Source organism: Crinia signifera, chromosome 4, assembly GCF_055691185.1.
Source record: "Crinia signifera chromosome 4, ASM5569118v1, whole genome shotgun sequence".
Taxonomy (NCBI): Eukaryota; Metazoa; Chordata; class Amphibia; order Anura; family Myobatrachidae; genus Crinia; species Crinia signifera.
The window spans coordinates 43,630,298-43,653,199 of record NC_139220.1 but is presented as its reverse complement, the minus strand read 5'-3'; the positions used below and the strand labels follow the sequence as shown (position 1 = coordinate 43,653,199).

The following is a 22,902-nucleotide window of genomic DNA, read 5'->3' as shown; positions in this document are numbered from 1 at the left end:
CAGCGACACCCCAGGCAGGGAAGAGGAACTGCATGGGTTTTCAACTATGGCGGGTGCGAGAATGAACACTACGTATATATATATATATATATATATATATATATATATATATATATATAGACACTATTATAACACCTCAATCTCTGTTCCACATTAGGCTGTTTCCCATTCTAGGGACAGTCCCCTCCACTCCATCGTGGCCATTACCACCCACCATCCAGTGTCCTACTCAGAGCTCCCTCCCACTTCCCCGCTCCCATAGTTAGCCCAACAATCGCTCCTCTACCAGGTCTGTCTCGTCTCTTATGCTCACAATGGAAGCCATTGGGGCTTGCGCTCAAGCTTTCACTGCACACAATTATTTTGTACAAACAAACAATATATAGTAACTATTACCATATCTTTGTTATAAAATACATTTTATTATGCATATAAAGACACAATAAAACAATAAATGGCCAACATCTTGCATTCTCTCTCTACATGCAAACGAAAAATGTAATAAATCTCAAATAAAATATGTATTAGCAGTGTAAATTCAGTTGTATTTTACATATCTATTCCACCATCCCTAAGACTAAACTTTGCCCTGACTTTTGCCCCCTTTCAATCATGCATTGTTCGAGTGATGGCAACTGGCAGCATTCTTTCAAACGGGACATGTAGCCCCCATTTTGATGGCGTAATGGGCCCAGGATCTGCTGTGTCCGAGGGCAAGATGTATCAAATGGAAAATGGAATGTATCAAATGGAAAATGCGGTAAAACCCCGGGAGGTGACGGAGACCCCCCGCACACCACATTCCAGGTATCGCGGGGGGGCCTCCGTCACCGCATCACGATGCCAGCCGCATATGTTAGTACATATGCGGCGGCATTGCGGCGGGGGGGCCGCGAAGGGCGGCGATGTATTTTAATACATCCCCCCCCCGAATCTGATAGCCAGACTGAGTAAGCTATAGCTGGCTTACCAATGGCTAAAGACATTGATGTAATCCTTGGCTGCACATATAGATACAGCACATCGCCCACTCACCTCAGTGCCAGATTAAGCCTTTGGGGGCCCGGGGCACTTTAGACAGGGGGGGCCCTTTTGCACTTGTCATTTCTTGTCAAAACATTATTGTCAAAACAGAGTAAAGACATTATAAACTTGGTCAATGGGTAACTGCTTACTCTGTAAGAATTCAGTATTGAATCCCGGCGGTCGGGATCCCGGCGTTCAGAATCGAAGTCTTAAGGTGTGGTAGTTTAAAACCAGGTGAAAGCCAGCCACAGAACCTGTGTAAATAATATGTGTCCCGGATTAAAGGAATGAGTTGGTCACCCTATGTATGTGTATGTATGCCATGTGTTTGTGTATGTACTGTGTTTTATGTATGCAAAGTGTGTACATTCTATGTTGTGTGTACATCCTGTTTGTATTTATGTAATGTGTGTGTGTACTGTATATATGTATGTAGTGTGTGTGTGTGTGTATGTATGCAATGTGTGTGTACATGCAGTGTGTATGTGCGTGTGTGTGTGTGTGCGTGCAATGAGTGTTTATTTTGTGTGTATGTTTTCTATGTGCGTGTACGGATATGGAGATTACCATGGGAATATCAAAGCTCAGCGGAGGTGGAAAGGATAAAAAAATGCAAATTCACACCATTTAGCCCCACCCACTGACCAGTGATTTGCACCATTTTGGGGTTGGTGCCTAGTAATGAGCCCCTTCCAGCCCCCGCATTGGGCAGGTATGAGCAGCGTTTCCTTTTTGCATACTGCTCTGTATCAGAACCAAAGTTAATGTTCTATCTATCTATATAGGTTTTAATATAAACCCTTAGAATTATTATATCCATTACTACATTTTGAAGTCCCTTAGAATAATATGACAAGTCCTGTATTTCTGATTAGATGTCTCCCTCAGAAGGATCACATTAATTGCCCTATGGGGCCCCTAGTGGGGTGTAACATTTGATCAAAGATCAGCAAAATTGCATTTGTAGCTTGGGGTAGAGTTATTATACATATACACTTTAAGGCATTTCAGAGTTATTACACCAAAGATAAATTCAGCCTGAAAACAACATTCCGGAACATTAAAGATTCAGCCTCTGAAGCAGAAGATCCTTGTAATACAGAATAATGGTGTATTTTGTACAAATGGCACATCAATATTGCTGAAGCTGAGTCTTCTTGCATGATGTCTTAACTGGGACTGGAACAGCCCAGTAGGGAAAACATGAGATATTGATATAGCGCAGCTCATATATAACAAGTCCCTCAGAGAGGAACCGCAACGTGCAGACTATTAGCCTACAAAAGCAGATACACTTTTGCTGCTGAGCTGTGAATGTAGGGACCCCTGAGCAGGGCCAGTGTTAGGGAGTTCGGCGCCCCCTTGCATACTATAAATTTGCGCTCTTCCATGTTTACAAAATGGCAGCACGTGATGATGGGGCACGTTGGAAAAAATGGTGTATAATGCCTGTAGTAACAGGACCTCATACACATAAATAGGGTGATTCAGGTTGGTTCAGTAAGCAACATAAATTAGCTGCTTACCGAGTGCTTAAACGCCCCCCTGCGCAGAGCGAAAGGGAACGGATGTGTTCGCTGTCACATGAATTCAGATGCGGTCATGGCCGATCATCGAATGATTTTTCACCCACTCGCAAATAAAAATGAGTCTGCAATGAGTTTTATCTGCGCCGGAGATGGCGGAACAGGGGGTGGGTGCTGACGTCATGTGACATTATCCGTCCGCCCCGTGCAGGCTTTGACCTGCCTGTGTTTGCATGGGGAAGCCCATTGTTTTTTGGCGGGGCACACCAACTGTGGAAACGCCAAGGAAACGCTGGGTGTCCGCATGCTCCAGCCCCCTGTCTGCTTTCTTCCCGCCCCCCTTAGCGCGAACGCCTCAGGGACTGTGAAAGCTGCCAGAGGGTTCACACATACGCATCCGCACAGCTGCACCATTGGTGCCCGGACCGAATTTGTCTCTTTTCTAGCCAAACTGAATCACCCCAATGTGCCCAGTAGCAGCAGTGCTGTAACTAGACATTTTGGTGCCCTGTGCCGGAAAAGGAATTGGTGCCCCCCCTCTCACCTCCTCACGCGCACAGATAAAAAGGGACAGTGCGCTCCGAAGCTGTGCAGCATGGCTTTCTGGGGCAGGGGCGTGGTCACATAATAGTACCAGTTCACTATGGTTATCCTTGGCTTCCCAGCATACAGTGCTTCCCTCAGACATGTTTTGGCGCTGTTTGTGTGGCCATTTTACACATTTTACACATAATTTCTGGAGATGCTCAATGGAGAGATATCGCAGATCTTTCCTTCCGGCTGCAATCAGAATGTACAACTGTCATGGTCTGAAGAAGACCTGCATGTTCCTAGATTCTTGAGTTATATTGTTTGGATCTTATCTTATTATGTGTGTTCTTATTATTATGCTGCTACTCTTATCTGTACTTGAACCTTGCTGTAACACTGAAATTTCTCCATTGTGAGACGAATAAAGGAATTCTATCTATCTATCTATCTATCTATCTATCTATCTATCTATCTATCTATCTATCTAAGGTAGTAGATAAAACATATAACTATTACAGTACAGAATGTTTATTTTAGCAAGTCAGCAGAAATATTATTGTTGCAGGTTTTCCGCATAGTACTGTAGCAGAGTGCTCTGGAGCAGGTTTTCCGCATAGTACTGTAGCAGAGTGCTCTGGAGCAGGTTTTCCGCATAGTACTGTAGCAGAGTGCTCTGGAGCAGGTTTTCCGCATAGAACTGTAGCAGAGTGCTCTGGAGCAGTTTTTCACATAGAACTGGAGCAGGAACTGAACACAGTATTGGGGACATGGATATCGATGTGTGACAGCCAGTGGGGATTGGCTGCACACTAGCACAAAGGGTATTCCATCCTGATGTTACGTATGGCTCCGCTGTTAGTGATGTAGCTGGGCCAAAGTCCTGTCCCCTGAGTATATTTATGGGGTTTCTGTCCCAGTATGCAGAGCTTCTCTTAGGTGTATCCAGTCATGATGCCATTTTTTCGGGCATTTTATACATAATTGCTGTAAAGGGAGAAGAAAAAAAACATATTACTATTACAGTTTAGAGCATTTGATTCAGGAAGTGAACAGAAATTTCATTGGAGCAGGTGTATATAATATACTGTATATATATATATATATATATATATATATATAGGCAGAGAGATCTCTATGCAGAAACAGGGATTATCTGCAGCGCTGGGTTAATGTGCAATTCTTTATATGGGGTTCGCAGGTTTTCAAAATTAACAGATTGTTCCAGAAGTTTTTTCTTCTTTTACTTAAAAAAACTTTTATTTATGAAGCCAATATATATGCAAAAAAAACTTTTGCCAAAGATATAAGTAAAAAACTTTTCCCAAAGATATGAATAAAAAATTGCAAAAAATACAAAATATAAAACACAGTATACAAGTGCATCTTGAGAAAGACCCAAGAGGTTGAAACTAGTAGATGAGCAGCTGGAGATTGGAGCTCACAGAAAAGTAAAAAGCCGCCAGACACAAGGGAGCAGTACCGGGGTATATACAATCGCACCCCGAGAGGCTCACATACATTCAAGTGAAGCCTGGGAGAGGTATCCAGATAACATCGGAGCCCCACAGCATACATTTAAAGATCAGCGTCCCGGTGACCCTGCCAGACTGCGAGCGCAGGCAGGTGCTGGCTGGTGAGAGGAACGCAGGCTGTGTGTTCTTTTTGCTCTAAGGATTACCTGTCCCTATCTCCTACACACGAGGGAATACTTTATCCAAACACAGGGAAAACCCGAAGGGTCACCACAGTGGCAGTGTGGTGCCTGAAGGGAAGAGTACCAGTGAAGGAGCAGCATTTCATCCTGCTAAAGAAATCCCACTGAGAAACATCTAAGTGGTAGGAGATTCTGCCCCCGAGAGGTCCGGTGAGCCTATTTTAAAACTTTTTTTCTGCAAGGAACGAGACTGTATACTGTGTTTTATATTTTGTATTTTTTGCAATTTTTTATTCATATCTTTGGGAAAAGTTTTTTACTTATATCTTTGGCAAAAGTTTTTTTTGCATATATATTGGCTTCATAAATAAAAGTTTTTTTAAGTAAAAGAAGAAAAAACTTCTGGAACAATCTGTTAATTTTGAAAACCTGCGAACCCCATATAAAGAATTGCACATTAACCCAGCGCTGCAGATAATCCCTGTTTCTGCATAGAGATTGTCCATTGAAATAATCATTGATTGAATATTTTCACCTGGGATTCAGCAGCTGCAGGGGGAGAGCGCTTGAGACTGTGTGGACTGACTTTTTTAAATAGGCAGAGAGATGATCGGCACTCCTGTGGATAGCGTAGAGAGGATAATGCCCAGGTGCCTTGTCTTAGTGCGAGTAAGCAATTTCTCAGGGCACGCAGAATCTGCGATGACCCGAGTGATGCAGAAAAGGAAATTAATGAGATGATTGACAAATTTGTTTGCAGGGGATACAGACTGCCCGATTTGTTGAGTGCCAAACAAAAAGCCCTTAATACCCCCAGAAAAGACACCCTAGCTGTCAGAGAGAAGACGGCCCTGCATGACAGTATCCCGTTTGTTCAATCTTTCAACAGCTCCTCACAAGCTATTACCAAAGCTGCCAAACAACTTTGGCCCATGGTAACTAGTGACACTGATCTTAAATGTTTCGCTCGCCACAAACTATTACCCAGTTACAAGAGGAACCGCAATCTCAAGGACTACTTGGTGCACAATGATATTTCTAAATTCAGCATGACTGTAACACCTGGTTTCTTGCAACGCAAACCAGGTTGCTATAAATGCATTAACTGCACCACTTGTGGTTTCCTTGAGACGGGTGACTCCTTTAAACATCCCCATTCTGGCGAAACCATTATGATTAAGCATGTGTTGACATGCACGTCGACACATGTGGTCTACATCATCAGATGTCCCTGCAGCCTACTTTACGTAGGTAAAACAACATGCCAGTTTAAGACCAGAATGGCGGGACACCGTTCCAGCATCAGAGCCTCCCTAGAGGGAAGGATACCCCCCAATGAACAACCCGTTCCTCGTCACTTTCGGGAACAGAAACATAGCCTAGCGACACTTAGGTACAAGATCATTGATCAGATACCCCTAAGTCTCAGAGGTGGGGACCGTGATCTCTTACTTCTTCAAAGGGAAGCTAGGTGGATCTACAGATTAAATACCGTACACCCCCTTGGCCTCAACGAATCTTGCAGTCTGCATTGCTTCCTGTAAATTCCCCCCCGCTCGTGATTCCTCTTTGCACAGTGTATATGGGTTTTAGACTATACCCAGCTGTGTTTTTCCATTGCTGTTCTTCATACTTTATTGTTTTGCTGTATTGATGTTATTTGCATTCAGCTATGTATACCCAAGGATTGTGTATTGACACATTGGGCTCGTTGTCACACTTGTGACACTGTATTATATTTTGGGAACTCTTGGTTTTTAATCATTTATTCACTTATGCACTTTTTTATTGTTGACTACAGGTCGCCTAGCAACCCCAACGGAGGTCCGGACGCACCGGCTGGTGCGCGTCCCATGAGGGTGACGTCATGTGATCCGGGCTGACGGAGGGGTGCGGGCGCCCTGCACTGTGGTGTTGGTAAGTCTATATATGTATGCACTGTGTTATTGTTCTTGTGAGCTTGATAACGGTTATAATAAACCGAAACGTTGCTGAAGACCTCCGTGTCTGCTGCCTTCATTTTACAAGTCCTGAGAGTGCCGGTTATCTACCCATCGTATATATATATATATATATATATATATATATATATATACAAACACAGGGGGCCCAGCACTCACTACAACAAACTAACTCACCTTAACATTTAAATAATCAATAAATAAATAATGGGGTTTTAGTTCATGAATTGATCAATGCATTTAAGCTTGCAGCCCATCGCCAAGGGACCCCATTTCACTGCAAGTCCTACACTAGCAACTGGTTTTCTTGGGAACCTGGTACCTGCTTACACATCATAGCTAAAATGAACATGTGTTTTTTTCTGGGTTAATGCTCAACTGCCAAGTAACTGATGGCATTTATAAGGTGAGACAATCCCAAACACAGCTCCTGAATTAGTATTAAAGGAGCAGCTGTCACAGGTTTCAGGTAAATTAGCTTATCTAGGGTGCATGAGAAAGCTATGATCACAGTAACAGAGGTTAATTAAAAATCAACCCAAATATATAGATGCAGAAGTACCAACACACTCGCCATTCCTAGGAATGGGGTGCAAACAGCACCCACATCCCAGGGTGGGGTGCGGTGGCCTGTGACCACACACTCTAGTAAATACAAACACAGGGGGCCCAGCACTCACTACAACAAACTAACTCACCTTAACATTCAAATAATCAATAAATAAATAATGGGGTTTTAGTTCATGAATTGATCAATGCATTTAAGCTTGCAGCCCATCGCCAAGGGACCCCATTTCACTGCAAGTCCTACACTAGCAACTGGTTTTATATATATATATATATATATTACAGAAATGTGGCCAATGATATCACCACTATCTGTGTTACCAGGGCCTAGAGAGGTGACCAGTATGGCAGTTATTGGATATACCTGTACAAATATATCAGGCTTGCCTACCCTCCCGGAATGGCCGGGAGCCTCCCGAAAATCGGGTCCGCCTCCCACTTTCTGGCCATAGCCCCGCTCCCCCCCTTGCCTGCTGGTTAAATTACCACAAATCACGGGTCTGCGGAGAGGGGGTGGGGCTAAAATAACACAATAGCGGCATTTACCATCATTTAAGCCCTTCCCCCTCTCCGTGGCCCACGAATCACAGAGTTTTCTGGCATGGGGGTGGGGCTAAGTGATGTCAGCCTTGCTCCCGCCCCCCTGACGTGTGTTGCCTCTCTGGCTTCTCCCGGAGAGGTGAAATGCAAAGTAGGCAGGTATGAAATATATACATTGCTGTCTATCACAACCATAGGCGTGCACACATAGAGTGTTAGGGGTGCACAGGCACCCCCTAATGCTGTGCCCCCCCTTATAAACACCTCCCTGTCGCTAGCAACCAGCAATACCTTTTGCCAAAGAGTTTTGCTTTTTAGAACTGTATTCTATTAAAATAAGAGCCCATCATTCAATTATCTGTGTTTTTGCATTGTTAATTGTACTAGACCATTGTCATATCACTACCTGTGTCATCCATATATGTTTTTGACTTTATTTGCATGAACTGTTACAGAGAGTAAGAAGAAGATTAAAAACTGACTGAAATAGGCCGAAGATTATGTTGTGGCTGAGAGACTTTTATATTGTAGTGAGTGCCAATAGATGATGGTAGACAGCTGATTGGTGGTGTTAGACGCACCCAATGGGTGTTGTTAGACATGCACAATAGGTGGTGCACCCCCTAATAAAATGTGCTGCGCACGCCTATGATCACAACACAAGTTACAGACTTACAAGTTACAGACATCAGGTATGAATCACCCCCAATGTGAACTTTGTCGCTACTAGGGGTATGATAGTAAGGCCCTGTTATGGCACATAAAAGGAACAACTGCTGTGGTTTGAGGTAGCGTGAATGTTACAGTATTTTAACACTACGATAGAATACAGAAGAGCAATTGTGCCAACAGCGTTTATCTTTGTGAAGGTGCGTACACACGTACAGATTTAGCTGTCCAATCTATCTGGTGGGAACAAGAACCTGGAAATGTACAGTATAGGAGCAAATGACAATCAATAATGTGCTCCCAAATGCAAAAAACAGAAATAAATATTTGCTTTGATAAATCTGTTCTATCAGAATGATTTATACAATTTGTCTGGCTGATCACTGTCTGTTTTCTAGCGTTTGGGAACAATTTTTTGATTGTCATTTGCTCCCATACATGTCCAGGTATTTCTTCCCACCAGATAGATCGGACAGATAAATCTGTACGTGTGCACGCACCTGAAGGGGTAACCCAATTTTGACCAATAAAAATGGCCTGCTATTGTGATTTACTGCCTATGGTCATTATCACGGAATCCAATTAGAGGTCATTGTTATGGGCCCAAAAATGACTCGCAAATGCGTGATAACCCATGGCATCCAGGATGACTTCCCAGGAGGAGAGCGCCACATCAGGGCCAATTACATATCCTTTGGCCAGGCTATAGGCAGCGGTAAATTACTGCTGCTAATAGGACACCCCCCTATGAGTTGCTACATCTGTCTGAAATTGTAAATCGAATTTACATATATATATATATATATATATATATATATATATATATATATATATATACTTGTAAGATTCTTCATACCTGGAAATCTGGAATGTATGTGAGGATGTTTAGCGTAATGAAAAGTGCCAGTATCCATTCAGCAACTATAGCGATGATGTTGACCTTAAAAGAAAAAGAACACATCATAAGTTACTTTATAATCATTGTATTACGGAACGCTGAGTGTTATTTCCCTATGTTACCCCAGTGCTGTGGCACCGCGCTCCTGCATACTAGTTATACCCAGCAGAATTACAGGCAGAGCTATTGTCAGTACCCCTCCCCTGGGTACTCCCCAGTGCCCCTCCCCTGGCTACTCCCCAGTGCCCCTCCCCTGGCTACTCCCCAGTGCCCCTCCACTGGCTACTCCCCAGTGCTCCTCTACTGGCTACTCCCCAGTGCCCCTCCCCTGTCATTGTAGCCTTGCCTATTTCATACGGATGCGCAATGCATGCTATTATCTCCCAACTTCTTATATATTCTTGATTGTTCAACAAATATCTGGATATGCATGTACTGTACAATGCAAAATCTCCTTAATAAGGACTAATAGTGAATTATGCGTACCGTCTTGCAATGCGCTCCGTGACATCCATGTATCAGCACCAACTTAAAGGCTACCACTGAGGGTTGGACGTATTAAGGAAAATAATCATATTCTTTCAAGCTATTTAGGCAACATAAATGTAGTCATCCCAACCATAAGAGTTGTATTTACTAAAGCGTGGGTTTTAAAAAGTGGACTCAAGCCTTCTTATATCTGTACTACTCCATGTGCCATAGAGTAGTCTGTGCTGCGGCAGCAACATGTAGACCCCTCCCCCCAGCCCCTCCCCCCCCCCATAGTAGGGAGACTCCTCGACAAATCCTTAATTGTTAATTGCAACAGATGAGTACTTGGACTGCTGTGATATAAGGTATTGATGGTACTGATTAAGGATTTGTCCTTGATTAAATTCCACAATTTGGAGCTATTCAATCCTGCAACGACGGGTATAAAATTAATTTGGAGCTCCCCACTTTCAACAGCAGCAAGATGTCAACTTGGATCAAGTGGGTAAGAGCACCAAAGAATACCAATATTATTTATGGATTAATCCATTCGATTGGGGAATTGGCACAAGATTGTGTGGTTAAACCTTGGACATTTTTATTATGATTTCTTGATTTTATTACTAGCGATGGAATATTCATGGAAATGTCTTAATTGTGCTTTTTAATTAATGTCTTTAAATTTATCCTGATGCTTATTAAATAATTAACAGATCAACACGGAGCGCTCTCTCATTTGTCTAGTCTTTTCTGTTAGAACCAAGTCATTGTTCTGGGAGCAGCACAATAGTGTATTGAAGCTGTGGTCTTTGAATATTTATTGATTAATTGATTAATTTTTAAATAAATATTTCGATTTTTTGCGCCTGATATACTTATAGTATATATTGTGCAATATAGCTGCTGGCTTGTCCCACCTGTCAGACCGGAGATTGTTTTTCTATCACATGAAAAGGATACTGGTAGCAAAACTAAATAACGCCACCAATAGGAACAGCAGCTTAAGGTGACAAAGGATTTTGCTTCTGCCCGGCATTCTATAGAGGCATATGGTCTGGCCGATGGTATATATGAGCCTGCATCCAATTGCCAGTATTGCCCCTATGTAGTGCCAATTCGAACTTCGCCACTCCTGAAATAAAAACACAAACAATATATGTTATGTTACAATTCACTCCGGACAGTAAGATTCCTGACCGATCCCGGAGGAAAGGACTAGCGTTGGCCATAGGCACTAGAGAGAGGGTATTTCCCCTTAATACAAACCTGAATAAAAGCAATGATTACCGTTCCACCACATGACATTAAGCCAATTAGGAGCAGGATCTTGTGGACCACAGCATGGATGCCTTGCATGTCACAACTCCGTATTGTCATATACCTGTAGTACATGTATGTTATAACTGCCCCTGAAACAAGAACAAAACATTATATTATCAGATTTATATTTGCTCACGAATAAAAATTATTCAGCAGCAGTTGTATGTATGTATGTATGTGTGTGTGTATATATATATATATATATATATATATATATATATATATATATATATTATATATATATATATATATATATATACCATTCCAATGCTGCCGGCACTCAGTAGTATTATACAGCTTGCTCACGGTGCCAGAGAGATATAATGATGCATACTGTATGTCCAATGTTCCCACAGCGTGGAAATGAATGGCACTCAAGAGACTGGTTAAAGCAAAATAGAGGTGTATTTGAGGTTTTAAGTGGGGAACGTACGCTGTAGATTGGGGCTGAAGACGGGGTTTAAATCCCCGAAACGTTCCCCACTTAAAACCTCAAATACACCTCTATTTTGCTTTAACCAGTCTCTTGAGTGCCATTCATTTCCACGCTGTGGGAACATTGGACATATATATATATATATATATATATATATATATATATATATATTCTGTAATATGAGACACTTACCATAAATAGCAGACACAGAAAGCACCACAGTAAATATCAGCGACTCCGGCCTGTTGGCTCCAGTATCACTGTAAAAAAATAAAGAACATTTGGTACTTATGTAGTATCTGGGCGTCCGATTTAGAAATCGGATCGGATCGCATCGCATCGCATGCGACCAAATCGTATGCTATGCGATGGTCAAGATTTTTCCATAGGATTCAATGTTAAAATGGTCTGAGTCCATTTTAACATAGAATTCAATAGGAAAAAGGGGTCCTTTTCCTTTCCCCACTATCCAAGTGGGCATGGAGTTGGATACAAACCTGTGGTGAGCGTAGCGAGCCACCGAGCCCGAAGAGTGGCGAGCGTAGCCAGAATACTTTTTAAGAAATATGCGTCTGCTCGCCACGCTTCGGGCTCGGTGGCTCGCTGCGCTCGCCACGCTATATAAAATCAACTCTATGCCCACTTGGATAGTGGGGAAATTAACATTGAATCCTATGCAAAATTGCATCGAATCGCATTGCATCGCATCTGATTGTATGCCTTAAGGTAAGGCATACAATCAAAAAATCGGCAGCCCAGATACTACATAAGTACCGAACATTTAATTGTGAATTAATCTGGATTAATCTGGCATTTCTCCATTAACCAGGCCAAGCCAGCCTATCCGCCTGGTCTGGGATGCAGAGATGTATATATCTTACCTGATATATGGAATGGATGCCTTGAAATGACCTTGAGTTATAGTCAGCGTTAGTGTGACAACAATTCCCACAACTGACCATATAACCCAGATGCATGGTAAAAACGCCAAACCCTGATTCGCCATAATCAGTAAAGCACACAAAAAAACACGTCTGTTCTCTTTAAACTCCTTCTCAACCCTCACAGAAAAAATAGTTTTTCAGTGCTAAAGCTCACTTCAGTGATGTCACAAAGGCTCAGTGATGTCACAACAAGAAACCATTGTTTTTTTAGAAAATTGAGGAGGGGAGGAAAGAAACCATTGTTTTGCATATTTAAAGGCATATGCTCATTTTTTAGTGTAGCTCTTTTTCTTACAACATATTATGCAGTGTAATGTAGTTTTTTACATAGATTTTCCTTTCACTTACTTTGTATTTTGGGGCAGATAGAGCTTTGTTTTGGTAGTATATTTCCCATTTTAAAAAATTGTTCAGCTCAAATAGCAATGTTGCTGAATCAGGCCCTTTACTCTAGACAACCTTTTTCTATACCAGCCACAGCTATGCTCTATGCTCATATTAGGTTTCTTTGTTGTTATTTTGTTATGTTTGCTTTGCTGAGGACTCATAAAATTGTGAAACTTTTTTTCCCAAAAATCAAAAATAGCTGATTATCAACAGAGTGATAAAGTAACGCACTGACTAGTCTTGTTATAGGAAAGGAGACAGAGCCAGACTTGGGCATGATGTTCCCATCTGGTCATGCCTAAGGGGTGCGGCCCACACCCCACCCTAATCTAACTGTCTCTGCACATGTTACATCCGTCATACCTGCAATGTACATGGTTTTGTCCATTAAAGAAAGAGTTTACTTTTGCGAGCCAACCTGAACCACCCCTAATATTACCAGTAGGTAGTAAAACCCAATGGAATTGTGTGTGTGTGTGTGTGTGTGTGTGTGCACATGGATAGGGGTTCAGCCACCGCTAGTGACATACATCTCGAATCAGTGCAATAAATAATCAGGTTTTTATTTTTTAAATAGCACGGAATAATAATGGCTATATAGTAACTGGTTTGATCAATGTTAAAAGTTAAACACAGTGCATTTATTAGGAGAACAAAAAATGTATATCAATAAAAGCATATATAGGAACAATCAATAAAGAAAAAAATAGTGAAGATACAAAAGCAGTATAATAGGTCTACAAATACTGAGGGAGCTTATATTTTAGTTAGGAGGAGATGGAGCAGTGCCCAGTGCGTTTCGTCTGCAGAGACTTCATCAAGGGATGACATTTCTATAGACGAAACACGTTGAGTTCAATATTATGGATCCCCTTGATGTAAGGTGGACAGCAACAACAGCCCCCATAGTTATGCAGCTGGACTCTGTGCTGCCTGCTTGCACAGGACAGCGGCACATGTGCAGCTCAGGGTCACCAGGAAGTGATCGTAACGCAATCACTTTATTTATCGCTAATCAGTAATGGTACATCTGGGCAAATGCAGATTCCTTATTGCTAGAAATTTGTGGAGTTAAGGAAAATGTTCAGGGGCTGGACACAAAATGAATAAAGTGTCATCTAGAAGACAGGCACTATCAATGCACAGGCACTATACATTTTTTATGTAACAGTGACTATTACAAGTATTATATGTAATGTATGCTTATTGCCACACAGCTTCAGGGCTGCATTACCACCTAGGAATGGATTTCTCTCCCTGTAGCCTTTGTGTCGTCTCTCATGTAGGGTACACACCACGACGACCCACTCACGATGCACATTGTGAGCGGGTCGTCAGTGTTTCTTCAGACCCGCTCACGATGATGCGGGGGGGAATGACCCGCTCACGATGTGCACCGTGAGCGGGTCCGATCGGATGGAGACCCGCACCCAGCAGTATGGTCGTTATTCAGATCCTACCTGCAGCAGGTAGGATCTCAATAACGACCGACCCGCGGGACCGCGCATCGGATCGGTATCGGTCCACACCAGGACAGAAAAGGGCCCAATCACCACACAATCTACTTCCAATTGGTCGGAATTGGATCTAGATTGAGGGGATCGGGCCCTAGACGTCCTGGTGTGTACCCAGCATAACACATTGAAAATATTTAGGAATAGTCTCATATATGAAACTGGTACCACTGCTTGAAGCAAATGCTTCGAAAGCTAGTGAGGTAGCTAATGTGAGAGAGAAAGAGATGTAGTTTCACTTGCCGCCAACAGATGGCAGTGATTTGTTGACACACAGACACTAGGGGTATGGATCAAAGGATAGCCAAGCATTAGGTTGACCACTGAACGTCGACAAGACTAAAGGTGGGGGTTAGATGGTGAACATGGGGTTAGGTCAACAGGGTCATTAGGTCGACACAAGCATTAGGAACATTGGGTTACGCCGACAGGGTCATTAGGTCGACACAAGCAATAATTCAACATGGGGAAAGTCGACAGTCAAAGGGTCGACGTGGTTTTTGTGGTTTTTTTTTTTTACCCGAATGTCGACCCAGTAGACATGGACAGTGTAAAGTAGGACAGTGTAAAGTAGGACCGTGTCCCCTTGCATGGCTCCCTGTGCTCGCCATGCTCCAGGTACACTATTTTATTCTCCCACCAAGTATGAAAAATTCCATGTCCACCTATTGACTGTCAACCTTCCCCATGTTGACCTAATGCTTGTGTCAACCTAATGACCCTGTTGACCTAACCCCATGTCGACCTTCAGTGGTCAACCTAATGCTTAGTGACCGTATCCCAACACTAGACATGTATGTATATATATATATATATATATATGTGTGTGATAAATATGACTTATTTTGTACAGTTGGAATGCAGTGTTGGTTACACACATGGGTCATGGTAATTCTGGGCCTGACAGGTAGGTAAGGCTTGGAAGTGGAAGTGTACTATAACATGTAACCGTGGAGTTGTACGGAGGGAATGGCTCACGCTGTGGGTGATATGCTTATTGCTTAATGGTACCAAATGCTCAATTTTGAAAATATGAAAAGAATGTGCACTGCGACAGGTGGGGTCAAAGGGGACACTCATACTGGGCCCCAACCTTGTGACAGGCCCCAAGGCTCTGGGAGGCTCAGTGGCTGTAAGCATAGCTGCGGCAGCCCCAACTATGGTTTATAAAGGTGCTGCCTGCCCACCTGGGTTCCTGGAAGGAAACTTACACGGACCCCAATCCAGTAACACCCCCCCCCCCCCTGGTCTGGTCACCTGTCCGGCTACCAGTACTGATGTATTTAGTGACATCACACAACACAGCGAACCATACAACACGCAATGCTGCACCCTCCCATCTGCCTTGCTCTATTATATTGCATAGTGAATATTAATTATTAGTTTTTTTTTTCTAATAATAAAAACACATTCCATGTAATACAAATCTGGGTGTGTGGTTGGGGGGGGTGGGGGGGGGGGGGGGGGGGCAGAGATATCAGTATACCGGTCCCCAAGATTTCTGTTGCCGGCCCTGCTCTAACTGTTTTTCTAATACTGTAGAAATAACCTATTCAGAAATTGTGAATACTGATTGCCTTATTTTACCATTGATTAATGAAATTCTCCATCGTTAACATAATTTCATTAAAATCTGAGATTTATTATTTATATCTATTCAGAGATTGCATGTATTTTGGAGATGGCAAGTATTTTTGAATGTAACAGAAGCCCCATGAAATTTATTTCTTGATTAGATAAGTTCTCAAGTTTGATATCTGTGGGTTTTTTTTCATTGCAAAACCATGTTCAGCCGCAATTTCATTTATAATATCAGTGTTTGAAAATCTTACAACTTTGCCCCGTTATGCCGCTGTGCTTTTTGCGCCATACATGGAGGCATAACTCTGGAAGGCAATGGAGTCATCTGCCCCCGGGCTCCTGCTCCCAAGGGGGCACCCCTTCTGCCCTGCGAGTTTGAATCAGTTAATTGAAAGCCATTGATATCGCTTCTGTGGCTAACTCCCCATTTTTTGCATGTGTCACACCCTGTGTTAGAACCCATGACTTGTCTTAATGGCACCTTACTGGCTGAGCTATTTGGGGGGAGCCAATATTTATTTTGCCTCCGGGCAACTGGGACAAACTTACGCCACTGGCCATACAGTATGTATAATTGTACCAAACACATCTCCCTGATGTTGTGCTATGTATTTTCTGTATATTGTTATATACCCAGTTGCATAGATTTTCTTGTACTGTTGTATACGAAGAGTGCACATGAACATTACATACATTTTCAAAGTTTTCACCTGAGAAGTCTATGCATAGTTGAAGGCCTTTAAGCCACTTGGTGAAGCAGCCTGACCAGGTATGTCTTTTACATGCTGGGTGAATGTCTCTACTGCAGTTTCCAGTTACTCAAAATTAATCCTACGCATTTTGTGCTTAATCTGTGGAGACACAAAAAAAGGTTGCAGGGGCAGGTCTGGACTCTACACCAGATGACAAAGCTCCTGGCACAGAAAATCCACCACCTTCCTGGATTTGTGGGCAGGTGAATTGTCGTGTTGGAGAAGTGCACCATGAGTGTGAGTTCTCCAAAGAGAAGGGCACTTAGGTGTTTTTTTAGGGCGCGCTCCCCACTGGGCAAGTTTTTTTGGGGTAGTGCTCCCTCAACCCCCCCCCCCCCCCCTTCACTGTGTATTCTGGGGCATGCAAGCGTCCCTGAGCACTCCATCAGCTGCCGCCTGGCCCTGCCCCGGCATCCCAGCTGTGACATCCCAGTGTGACATTAGCAAGGTATCCTACTCCTTAGTATACACACCAGTGCTCACACTGCTTCTCAATTAAAAACCACGCTGCCAGCAATACCAGCAGATGTACTTCTTGTCAGTACGCTACACAGAAGCCATAGACTACATTCTAGTGGCTTTGCATCCTCACTTCTGGCGTTTGCCCCAGAGGCGTAGCTACCGTAAGGCAGCCACCGCGGCTGCTTGGGGGAGCAAGCGCCAGCGGGGCGCCTCCGGTGCCCGGGCACTCTGGTCAGACCCCCCCTTACCCCTCCACATGCCGCCGCCACCGCATTCAGTCCGGCACCGCAGATAGCCTCCGGGCTCCGTCTCCTGCAGTAATGAAAAATGACACGACAAAATGGCTGCCCCCTAATAGCAGACAGTTTTTAAGGATGCTAGAGGAGGCCGCCGCCGCCTCCTCTAACATCCCTAAAAAAACTGTCTGCTGTACGGGGGCAGCCATTTTGTCGTGTCATTTTTCATTACTGCAGGAGACGGAGCCCGGAGGCTATCTGCGGTGCCGGACTGAATGAGGGGCCGGCGGCGGCATGCGGAGGGATAAGGTAATTTTTTGGCGGGGGGGCGCCACAATATTAGTTACGCCTCTGGTTTGCCCTTCAGCATCACTAGAAGCATGTGTTCCACCAAAGAATATGTTCCACTGAGACGCGAGTGCAGAACTTGCAAAACAGAGCAGAGGCTGGCTTGCAATGTTCAGCCTGAGGGGCAGACACTGCCAAGTGGCCCAGCTTTTCACGGAAAATGCAGTGCAAAACTAGGCGTGACTGTAATGTTGGGGGCATGGCTTATATAATGTGGGTGTGGTTTAAACAGTAATTAGGTGCGAGTTTACAAAAATAAGTGGCGGTTTACCCACAGATGCAAGATATTTTTTTATACTTAGTTTAGTGCAAATTTTTTTAGCACCTCCAAAGCAAGTCCAAATAAATCTAAAATTCATATTTTAAGAAAAGCTGTCTGTAACCCTCTCAACACCCGCAATTACTAAATAAGTAATTGGAAGTTTCCAATTAGCTTTATTTATCCTTAATTACACACTTTCTGTAGTGCTGTCCTGCTCCTCATGTTCTCCTAAAATACGGGGGATCCCTAGTCATTTTGTCCCCCTTATTTTGGGAACCAGCCCCGGACCTGGAGCCTGGGTCTGGTTTTAAAAAATCGGGGAACCCCTATTTTGTTGGTTTCCTGATTTTTTTAATACCAGCCCCGGCTCTTTCAGCCTGGTGCTGGTTACGGCAGTGAGGGGGACCCCATGCCGGTTTTTCCATTTATTTATTTATTTTTATTTTTTTGAAACACTGAAGCCTGCAAATACAACAGGAAAATAAAGTGTATTTGGCACACCATTCGTAGGCGTTTTACGCCATTTACGGCCGCTTATTAAATCGGGAACACCATTCTTTTGAATGGTGATTTCTGTTGTATTCTATCGATGGCGTATTCATTCGTATTTGTAAATACAAATACGAATGTCCCATCAATACCAATACGAAAATTCTTATTTTTGGCATAGTAAATGCCAAAAATACGAATACGGCAAAAAAAAATTTGTAATTTCGTATGAAAATACAATTTTCTTTCACGAATTTATCTTAGTAAATTTCCCCCGTAGGATCTAATGCTTGTGGCGTGTGAAGGAGACTTTGGCTTTAGACTGCCCAGCTGGCGCTATAGCACAATGTACATAGGGCCTTATTCTGGTTCACTTGCAAAAGCAAATTCTCTCTCTAATGGACAAAGTCATGTGCACTGCGAGAGGGGCAGATGTAACATGTGCAGAGAGAGTTAGATTTGAGTGTTATTTTGATTCTGTGCAGGGTAAATACTGTCTGCTTTATTTTTCACTGCAATATAGATATCAGTTTGAAGTACAAACCCCACCCAAATCTAAAACTCTCAGCAATGTTACATCCACCCCCCCCCCCCCCCCCCCGGCAGTGCACATTTTTTTTGTCCATTATATAGAGAATTTGCTTTTGCAAGTGAACCAGAATCAGGCCCATAAAGTAACGGTTCCATCATGAGTTGTATTGGTACAGCCATCTGGCAGTCACCTTCAGAACTTCACACCCACAGTGACAGCTAACAAGCATGGGGAAAAAATAGGCCTTCATTTTATTCCCCCTGCCCCCCGCCAGTTCTACCGCCCTAGGCTGCAGCCACATCAGGCTACTGGTTAATCAGGCATTGTCAATGTTCACATTTTGCACTACACTATAAGGTAGGTACTTTGTATTCTGTGCCCATAATTATAAACTCCAGAGTACTTTCACTCTGTTTGTCCTTGACCAAATGGAAATATTTGGTATGAATTAGATCATTGCTTCACTGTGATTCTTGGCTCACCCACCAAGCGGTTAAGTGGTGCTACATACATTCTGGTTGAAGCAGTAGTTTGTTTCTTTTTAGTTTTTTTTTTTTATACAATAACCTCTGTTTCACTTTGTCTGTCGTACTTGTCCAGTCATTCTGAACAGACATCATTTAAAAGCATGTATTTCTTTAGAAAATGATATTCTGAAGCTCACCTTGTTGTTCTCAAGCCATCACTGCTAAATGAATTTCTGTGTTCCAAAGCTCTCAGCACTGGGCAATAAGTGGTGTTAGGAAAATCCATCACACCATGTTTTCCTGTCGGTGACTTTGCAACTTTTTGATGACTTTGTCCTAAATTTTCAAATTAATACTGAAATAGAAAAAAACACTGACCCATTTTCTCCTGATATCATTATATATATAGCTGCCCCTGATTTCCAAGGACACTGATAAGTTTTGAAGCTTTGTCTAGGGCCGTGATTATTGTAGGGGGGGAAAATGCTGGGCCCAAAATAAACCTAGTCAAAACGACTAAATTAAATATGATTTTTTTTAAATCTAATTATTAAAAACACAGCACCCTAAAGTATTAGAATTTTTTCATGACACCCCTAGGCATACCTCCCAACTGTCATAGTTTTCACGGGACAGTCCCGTTTTTGGGGACATTCCCACATCCCACCTGCGGCTGGCAGTGTCCCGCCATGCGTGGGATGTGGGAAAGTCCCAGAACAAAGGGACTGTCCTGCAAAAATCGGAACCCCACCTGCCCATCTCTGCTCTGCATGCACACAGTGTCTATTCATTGGGACAGGAAGCATATCCAGTAGCTTAAACAGCGCTGGCCATGCCCCCACAGAAATGGGGCGTGGCCTCACAGGAAAGCTGCAAGCTTAGGTCATGCCCCCTGACCACAAAAACACCCCTATTTTGGCTGCATTTATCGATCCTTCATTTTGTGCAATGTTGGGAGGCACAGATACCAAAAGTTTCTTAATGAGGAATTTAGAAAAGAATATAAAGTAAATTATATTTTTTGGTACTTGTGTATTATCTGGGCGCCCGATTTTTCCACTACTTAAGGCATGCGATGCAATGCGATTTTTCATTGTAAAGACCCAATTTTTAATTGTATAGTCACCCATGGGTGATTTCATACCTGCACTATCCAACTACACATGGAGTTGATTTTATATAGTGTGGCGAGCACAGCGAGCCCCGCGAGGGGACCCGGATTACTTTACATATATTCTGCGTGCGCTCGCCACACTATATGAAATCAACTCCATGCGTAGTTGGATAGTGGGGGTATGAAATCACCCATGAGTGACTATACAATAAAAAATCGGGTCTTTACAATGAAAAATCGCATCGCATGAATTGTATGCCACTATATTGCATGCGATGCAATACAATGAAAAAATCGGGCGCCCAGATGTTACACAAGTACCTATTTCTTTATCCACCTTAGGTTTAGTTATATGATGAGGGACAGGATTTGCTCATGTTTGGCCACATATCTTGTTATTGGCAGCCATCAGCACCGGTTTCACCTATCACATTGACCATACATAATTTGAATTGGCAAAGGATCACCAATCCAAGGCATCCCTGTAAGTGTCCGGAGGAACCCCAGGGTGCCATGGCACACAGTTTGTGAACCACTGAGTTAACATAATGTGATTTACATGAGTGGAACCAAAGAACAAAGGCATATTCCTGGAGTCTGCTACAATGCGTGTGGCCAAGAGAACATTCGAGCTTTGCATTGCCATAAACTGGCCTTTGGTCTTGTCAGATGCACATTTGGTAATTTGAATGTAAATCTCAATATTTAATTGATATCAATCCAATAATATTTATATTTGTAAATAATTAAAATAAAATTATTTTATATGGGTCATTTGCATTTCTGTATAATTTTTTTTTTAAAAGCGGGTGACAGACTGGTGGTGTGGGTGTGTTAGGGGGTAGAAGGTGGCAGGCTGGTGATGTGGGTGTGCAAGGGGGCCACTTATGATATTTTCAAGGGCCATATCAAATTCCCTCTAATCCCATGATGCCAGGAAAGGGCATTTTAGTTGAATTAGCATAAGGTTGAAGAAAAAGACACAAGGATAACTGAAACTGTGTCCAACTCAATATCAGGCCTGATGAGGAGGGATCCTGCCCCTTGAACAGACTCCACCCCCTCAACAAACACCACCTCAATGAGGGCTGCTTCCCTAAATTTCCTGTGCTGATTTTACAACCCAATCCGCCCCTGGAGATATGTCATAGAAATATAGAATTTGACGGCAGATAAGAACCGCTTGGCCCATCTAGTCTGCACTTTTTTTAAACATGTTACCTCAAACCATATTTGATCCTTATTTTTTTGTAAAGATAGCAATATGCCTATCCCAAGCATGTGTACAGTGCTCTACTGTATGTGCCTCTACCACCTCTGATGGGAGGCTATTCCACTTATCTACTACCCTTTCTGTGAAGTAATTCTTCCTAAAATTTCCCCTGAATCTTTCTCTCTCTAGTTTCAGTGAATGTCCTCATGTTCTGTTGCTCCTCTTCCTGTGAAGAATGTCTCCCACCTGTACCTTGTTATAACCCTTGATATATTTGAACGTTTCTATCATGTCCCCCCTTTCCCTCCTCTGCTCTAAAGTATACATATTAAGATCTTTTAGTCTTTCCTGGTACGTTTTGTGATGTAGGCCATGCACCATTTTAGTTGCCCTTCTTTGTACAGTCTCTAATGTATTTATATCCTTCTGGAGATATGGCCTCCAGAACTGAACACAATACTCTAGGTGAGGTCGTACCAATGACCTATACAATGGCATTATTACTTCTTTCTTTCTACTGCTGATTCCGCTCCCTATGCAACCAAGCATCTGACTTGCCTTCTTCATTGCTTTGTTACATTGCCTACCTGCCTTTAAGTCCCCTGAAATAGTGACACCTAGATCCCTCTCTTCCTCTGTAGTTTCCATTATAGTGCCATTTATACTATATTTAGCCTTTGGATTTTTGAGACACCCAAGTGCACTTAATTCCATTTGCAATATCACCAATAAAGATATTAAAAAGCACTGGTCCAAGTACAGATCCCTGGGGTACCCCACTTGTAACCTTTCCCTCCTTTGACTGTACTCCATTTACTACACCTTTCTGTTTTCTGTCCTGCAACCAAGATCTTATCCATTCAACTATCTTAGAATCCAATCCCAATCTTTCAAGTCTACGATGTTGGACAGTGTCAAAAGCCTTACTAAAGTCCAGATAAGCTACATCTACAGCCCCACCTTGATTACTTTAGTCACCAGTCAAAAAAGTCAGTAAGATTT

General features: G+C 42.8%; 1 protein-coding gene across 1 annotated transcript; it reads right to left on the bottom strand.

Moving 5' to 3' along the window:
* Positions 1–9,837: 9,837 nt before the first annotated feature.
* Positions 9,838–12,605, bottom strand: LOC146072935 (DNA damage-regulated autophagy modulator protein 1-like). The gene is made up of 5 exons (XM_083180106.1): positions 12,501–12,605; positions 11,792–11,894; positions 11,110–11,252; positions 10,804–10,975; positions 9,838–9,914 (listed from the first exon to the last, which is right to left on the bottom strand). The coding sequence occupies exons 1-5, from the start codon at positions 12,603–12,605 to the stop codon at positions 9,838–9,840; spliced, it is 600 nt and encodes a 199-aa protein (XP_083036232.1).
* Between the last annotated feature and the right edge of the window lie 10,297 nt (positions 12,606–22,902).

What these genes read in the sequence shown, in the direction of transcription:
- LOC146072935 (XM_083180106.1), bottom strand. Translation starts at nt 12,605, where the DNA reads ATGGCGAATCAGGGTTTGGCGTTTTTACCATGCATCTGGGTTATATGG. An exon ending in TAACTCAAGGTCATTTCAAG is followed by an intron (nt 11,895 to 12,500) that starts GCATCCATTCCA and finishes ACGCCCAGATAC; the next exon opens with TACATAAGTACCAAATGTTC. An exon ending in TTCTGTGTCTGCTATTTATG is followed by an intron (nt 11,253 to 11,791) that starts GTAAGTGTCTCA and finishes TTCTTGTTTCAG; the next exon opens with GGGCAGTTATAACATACATG.